Here is a 7500-nt window from a genome sequence, read left to right as displayed (position 1 = left end):
CCCTCAGCACTCCAGTGTTTCTCTTTCCTTCGTGGATTTTGTCTTATATAATATACATATATATATATACTCGTATATGTATATATATATATATATATATATATATATATATATATATATATATATATATATATATATGTGTGTGTGTGTGTGTGTGTGTGTGTGTGTGTGTGTGTGTGTGTGTGTGTGTGTTGTGCTATTCAGTAAAATATCTTAGTCGTCAAACGCCTCTAAGACGTCACTTCCGTCAGCCCCTAAATATTGCATATAGAACAATACAGCACCAAAACATCACAACAGTACCTGTACTGAACACGTTCGTCCCTTACCTGTCGCATACGCCGTCGGCCCATCGTAATGTAACAGCGTATTGAGTACGCGCCTGAGAGTCTTGGGGTCGATGGAGGAATTTCTCATATTCCAGTCGAGTGCAGAGGCATTAGGGAAGATGGAACCTTCCAGGTTCGCCGCCCCCAGCCATCCATCTGCATTCACTTTGGTGGCTTCCATCTCCATGGCGTCTCCTCCTCCCTCCAGCGGGGTGGCCTTGTCCTCCTCCTCCACCGCAGCCTCCTCCGCCTTCGCCAGAAAGGTCTCGAGATTGAAGGACTTGTTGCCGTTGGTCGCCAGAAGGATCATTTGTGTCAGATTGAGTAGAGCTGCGTAGGTGGCGTTGCTCGGCATTTTTTCCAGCAGGTTGAATGTTAAATGTTGAATGTTGCAATTGCACCAGAGACCCACTGGCTATTTCGAGAACCTGGTTAAAGGTGTTAGGAGTGGTTCCACAGAAGATTTCAGCGTGAAACTATTGGAGATAAATACGCAAGTGCTGTTTTCAATAAACTCTTCAGGTTCGTACGTCACGAGAGGTTCGTTAGAGTAGTTTTTTTTTTTCAATAAAAACCTTTCAGTGAAAACTGTTAAAAGAGATTTTCATGAGCTTTTCCTCCAAGTAATCACTTGGTGTTGGTGTGATTGCTTTGCAGAGAAGTTACATAAACTGAAAAAGATGCTCATTTGCTATTTCTCTTACTGTATGATGAGCTAAGTTTGCTATTTTCTCTCAGATACACAAAAATATGCTCTTGGCCATGTCAGTTACACACTCGGAGTTTATAGTTTATATATTTGTAATAAAGTTTACGCTTTAGAAACTGTTGTAAAGGCACGTTCGTTTTTGTAGGAAAACCTGCACTAGGAACTTACTCTGGAAACTGTAGCAGTTACTAAATACTCATTACAGATACCGCTTTGTCTTGTGACTTAGTTGTAATATCAATATGCTTTTGAAGACACTGCAGGTGTTCAATGGCTGTTTCAGACACTCATTTGGGTTTCACATGGCTAAAAATACTTAGGGATATATGGAATGCTTGTTCATGGATTTAAATTTTCATTTACAGACAATGGTGTACTTGAAGGTAACTTTTTTTTTATATCTATTACTAGCTAGGAATTGCTTGTACCAAAAATTCAATTTATTTTCTCGTGGATATATGGAATGCTAGTTCTTGAATTTAAATTTTCATATAAAGACAGTGGTGTACTTAAAGGTAACTGTTTTTTATATTACTGGCTAGGAATTGCTTGTACCAAAAATTCAGTTGATTTTCCCGTGTCATTCGTTTCGTTAGGAATATATATAGAATGTTAGTTCGCGTATTTAGATCTTAATTACTATAGAAACTGCTTGTATAAAAAAATTACTTTTATATTCTCATATCATTTTGTATTTTATTCCAAAGTTTCGAGTTCTGTATTTTCTTCACACCATATTGAAGCTGCGTCACTTGCTGTCACTTCAGTTGCATATTGAAGGTGTCACTGCTTTCACTTCAGTTGCCTTTCTCTTCTTTCCTTTCACTGAAGCCCACCATTAGGCTTTCTCTTGTTCGGTATCACGATTCCTATTCGTTTCCACATCTTATATTTTCTAATTATGTTTATGTTTGAGTTAGTTGCCTTACATTACCCTTTTGTTCTTTTGTGTTTTTAAATAACTTTATATTCTGTTAAGTCTTTTCATTAAATATTATTACGGTTTTTGTAAGTTCTTTTTCACATTTTCTATTATTCTCTGTGCCTTCCTTTCGCTATGATAGTTATCATACTTCGCTTAACTTTTCCTTTTTCCAGCGTAGGATTCTCAATTTTTTCTTTCCAGCTAGGATTCGCAACTTCTTCTTTCCAGCGTAGGACTCTCAACTTTTTCTTTCCAGCGTAGGATTCTCAACTTTTTCTTTCCAGCGTAGGATTCTCAACTTTTTCTTTCCAGCGTAGGATTCTCAACTTTTTCTTTCCAGCGTAGGATTCTCAACTTTTTCTTTCCAGCGTAGGATTCTGAGCTTTTTCTTTCCAGCGTAGGATTCTTAAATTTTTCTTTCCAGCGTAGGAATTTCAACTTTTTCTTTCCAGCGTAGGATTCTCAAATTTTCCTTCCCAGCGTAGGATTCTCACCTTTTTCTTTCCAGAGTAGGATTCTCAACTTTTTCTTTCCAGCGTAGGATTCTCAGCTTTTACTTTCCAGCGTAGGATTGTCAACGTATTCTTTCCAGCGTAGGATTCTCAGCTTTTACTTTCCAGCGTAGGATTCTCAACTTTTTCTTTCTAACGTAGGATTTTCAACTTTTTCTTTCCAGCGTATAATTCTCACCTTTTTCTTTCCAGCGTAGGATTCTCACCTTTTTCTTTCCAGCGAAGGATTCTCAACTTTTTCTTTCCAGCGTAGGATTCTCAAATTGGCCTTGAACTTTCTACACTTTTAATAATTATATTGTCGGTCTTCCAATTATTTCTTAAGCTTACAGCATTTTCCCCCTGAGCTCTTTTTTATTTATTAGTTTTTTTTTTTTAACTATTACCGTTCTTCAAGGTGAAGTTGCGTCATAATCTTATTACAATATAATCATATTGTAATTCCAAAGGTGCAACATTATTCGCTTTCATATTCCGACATTTCTTGTCACGAATTTTGTTTCATTCCATCAACATTTCACACTTTTAGTTTATGTGATTATTTTTTTTCTTGTATTTAACTGTAAATAATAGATTTTATAAATTTATTCAAATGTCACTTACGTCCATTTCCTAATTCCTGATAATTTGATAAATAATATTAAGTTCATTTATCGTCAGCCACCTCACTCTCCGTCAGTTTAATATCTCACATCCTGGAAAATAAAGAAAGAACAAAGTAATTATTATTCGAGGAAAATAACAATCAAAGAATAATCACCCCTTAATTATTTTTCTGACCCTTAATTATTTTTCTGAGTGTAATTAATTAGTTTCCGGTTGACACACGCAAAACTAATTTGTCAGAACTCTGAGATGCAGAAATCACAGTTGTCAAATCTTCACAAAAGTTATATTGGATGATTAATTTTCAATATTCGCGTCACTTTTTTTTTTTTTTTTTTTGGTCCCCAAAGATGAAAAGCGCGGATTTCGTACTAATTATTGAAATTGAATTATCTTTCGTCTGTGCCGGGGATTACAGAAGTTTAGTTAGATGTCTGGAGACTTTGGTTCTCAAACTTAATGCCCCCCTAGGGGTGTAATGCCGTCAGTGCACCTCACGCCATGCACTGTAGGCATTACTTAAGTTTGCAGCGTGCCTTCGGCCCCTAGCTGCAACTCCCTTCGTTCATTTTACTGTACCTCCTTTCATGTTCTCTTTCTTCCATCTTACTCTCCTCAACCCTCTCCTAACAATTGATTCATAGTGCAACTGCTTTGAGGTTTTCCTCCTGTTACGCCTTTCAAACCTTTTGCTGTCAATTTCCGTTTCAGCGCTGAATGACCTCATAGGTCCCAGTGCTTGGCCTTTGGCCTAAATTCTGTATTCAATTCAGTTCAAACTTGATACGTAGTGGTCAAGTGTTAATCGATTTGGGAATTACGAGACAAAAATATATATATATTTTTAAAAACTATATTAAAGTATCTATTTTTTAACTCTATTTTATTGCCTCATAATAAAATAGTTTTTAAAATAGAAACTCGAAGATATTTGATAGAAATATCTTCGTCTATATTTTTAAAATATATTTTATTACGAGTCAGTAAAATATGGTTTAAAAATAGATACTTGAATATATTCTTGATAAGAATATCTTCAAACATCTGTTTATAAAACTATATTTTATTACTAAGCAATATAAAATAATTTAAAAAATAGTTCAAGTACCTATTTTTAAAACTATATTTTATTACTAGTCACTATAAAATCATTTTAAAAATAGCTTCAAGTATCTATTTTTATAACATTATTTTATCACTAGTCAATATAAAATAATTTAAAAAATAGCTTCAAGTATCTATTTTTTAAACTGTATTGTAGTGCCTCGTAATAAAATTCAGTTTTAAAAATGGGTATTTGAATATAGTTTTAAAGATATCTTCCAAATATCTATTTTTAAACTATATTTTATTACGAGGCAATAAAGTATAGCTAAACGATAGATACTTGAAGAAATTGTTGATAAAAATTATTGTCCCTGTGAATGTCAGTGTAAGTTTTGTCATATTTCCGAGACAAGAGGTTAATTTTCCTGTGAAAATGAATAATTCTTTGGTCTATTTTTTCTGAGACAATTTCAACATTGTCTCACACCATGCGAAAGTCTCTCTCTCTCTCTCTCTCTCTCTCTCTCTCTCTCTCTCTCTCTCTCTCTCTCTCTCTCTCTCTCATGGAATAAACTGCCACCACAAGTTCTAAACAGCAACAGCGTGGAAGAGTTTAAAAGAGAGCGAGGCAGAATCATTAGAACGCTGTGACTGAACATTAAAACCTGCTCCTAGAGATAAGTGAGCACATGATGTCTCCTCGGATGGACTAATAAGTCTTTGAGACATCCTAATCCATGTAATTCCTTGTAACTCTCTCTCTCTCTCTCTCTCTCTCTCTCTCTCTCTCTCTCTCTCTCTCTCTCTCTCTCTCTCTCTCTCTCTCTGTGGCAGTTTATTGACAGGGCCTTTTTTGCTCAATCAGGGTTAATGTTTAATGTGGACATCCCACTTTTCCGTCTGCATGTAATATATTTGTAATAAAAAAAAATTGGAAAATGTGTTAGCATACTAATAAGATACTTTTTGACCTCTTACAGAAATGAATTGTTTTTATGTCCCTATAAAATAAAATAAAAAAATCTTAATTCACGATGTCCTTTTAACCTGGGACCTGAGGAGAAGTTTTCTCTGGGCCCTGGTTTAACAGGAAAACACACACACACACACACACACACACACACACACACACACACACACACACACCATTTCCCCCAACACCTCTTAACTTCGTAAATACTAAGCCCTAGCAAGTTTTCCCTTAAGGCTATGTTGAAGCCGACAGCAAATTTGGGGATTTAGGGGACTTAGGATTAGGTACGTCTCTCTCTCTCTCTCTCTCTCTCTCTCTCTCTCTCTCTCTCTCTCTCTCTCTCTCTCTCTCTAGAAAATGACTCTTATCTTTTCGTAAAATCATCTGGTGACCTATTCGAACTTCTCGCATCAAATTATCATCCCATAAGAACTTGAATATTCCAGTACTTTATCAAATCCTGTGGTGTTCCTCTGGCATCTGTTCTGCATCCCACACAGTTTAATCTTTTCGTCAGTGGCTCTCTTTGAGTGCCCTCTATCCCCACCCATTCCGAATGTGCAGATGATTCTACTCTTCAGAAATCTCAATTTTTTCCACCGTTTTAGTCCTCTTCCCAGGGTCGTTGTTAGTCTCGCATGTATTCATGTAATTAATGTGGCTGTGGATAGTCTCTTGGAGAGGGCCAGTTATAAATTAGGTTTGTTATATTGCCTCCAGTACTATTTTATATAATCGTACCTCCTCGATATTGTTTGAGAACTAAGTCGCAACTAATTTTGAAAAGATGGTGATATCGGTACAATAAATCAGTAGCCTTAAACAATTCTCTTTGCACTCTTGGTAATTTATGGACATTATATACAGTTATTTATTATTTATTTATTTCTTTATTGCTTCTTTCAGAGGAACACCATATTCTTCGGAGGCTTGAATTTCGAGTCAGTGGCCTCTGCGGTGGGCTTGTACTATATGAGTGAGGTTCATCTTCTGAATAATAATAATAATAATAATAATTATAATAATAATAATAATGCTATATCTATAATTAATAATCGAGTGAATAATACTACGGAATTCGTAGTGCAAAACGCGGCCAATTTTCAAGGTTTTGACTCCTGGCTGAGCTGAAATCTCTCTCTCTCTCTCTCTCTCTCTCTCTCTCTCTCTCTCTCTCTCTCTCTCTCTCTCTCTGTAGAACACCATACCAATATGCGGATTTCCCTTCTGGCGTTGACGTTCTCTCTCTCTCTCTCTCTCTCTCTCTCTCTCTCTCTCTCGGGAACATCATACCAATCTACGGATTTCCCTTCTGGCGTTACACATTCTCTCCCACCCCCCACCTCTCTCTCTCTCTCTCTCTCTCTCTCTCTCTCTCTCTCTCTCTCTCTCTCTCTAGCGTGGGGTCCGTGCCCGGCTGGAATTGTGCCGGGCGTGGGCCTATGCAAATCCACTGATGTGTCAGTCTTGATAAGGGAGAACGGAATTGAAAATAATGTTCGGCTAGAAGTACACGTTGAGTTAACGGGATATTGCTGGCAGATAGCAATAGAGTATCGTATGGTGAGTGTATGGCAGATGTATAAATGGATATCATACGTATGTGCATTGGATTATTTTGGGGGAAATCTTGACAGGGAAATGGGTCAAGTCTACGGTAGTTGGGTGTCAGAAAGAAAATTACACACCCCACACACACACACACACACACATATATATATATATATATATATATATATATATATATATCTATATATATATATATATATATATATTTATATATATATATATAAATTACATACATATAAATTTCTGACTCACATCAGGATCGAAAGCAGATCTTTTAATTGAAAGACAAGACCTGCGTTCGATCCTGATGAGAGTCAGAAATTTATGTCTGTTCCACACGTACATGTATATGGATATGTATATATGTACAGTATATATACACATACATATACATTTTATGTACATATATATCTACACACATACATACTTATAAAGGGAGTAATTATCATACAGTCATCGATCACTGATTTTCTGACATATATAAAAGAGTTAAACCTAAAGTTTTTCACCAATTGACAACGATATATATGACAGCCATCCCTCACATATTTCTTTGAATCAGTCCATCAGTAAAAAAAAAAAAAATGTGGCTATTTTTACTCGTTTTATGAATGAAATCAATCGATTTTACTTCTTTTCAATGTGAAGGGAGCAGAGAAAGAGAGATCTGGAACGATCTGAGAGAAAAATAAAGGTAGGAAAATGAAAGGAGAAAAAAGAAAACAAGTAAAAAATGCGCCGAAGTTTCTTCGGCGCAGTCGAGGTTTCTGTACGGCGCATAATCGAGGCACCGAAAATAGATCTATCTTTAGGTTCTCTCGGTATAATGC

At 36.0% G+C, this 7500-nt stretch overlaps 1 protein-coding gene across 1 annotated transcript in view; it reads right to left on the bottom strand.

The window, feature by feature from the left end:
• The window catches only part of LOC136840763 (tachykinin-like peptides receptor 86C), a 30718-nt gene extending 27552 nt beyond the window's left edge, over window positions 1-3166 (bottom strand). Inside the window, exon 1 of the mRNA XM_067107631.1 lies at window positions 330-3166. Within this exon, the coding sequence (XP_066963732.1) occupies window positions 330-684 (355 nt within the window). The 5' untranslated portion in view covers window positions 685-3166. The remainder of the gene's footprint in view (window positions 1-329) is intronic.
• Window positions 3167-7500: the final 4334 nt, after the last annotated feature.

This window comes from Macrobrachium rosenbergii, chromosome 8 (assembly GCF_040412425.1).
Source record: "Macrobrachium rosenbergii isolate ZJJX-2024 chromosome 8, ASM4041242v1, whole genome shotgun sequence".
NCBI lineage: Eukaryota > Metazoa > Arthropoda > Malacostraca > Decapoda > Palaemonidae > Macrobrachium > Macrobrachium rosenbergii.
The sequence above is the reverse complement of the archived record's forward strand: the minus strand, read 5'-3'. Positions and strand labels throughout refer to the sequence as shown.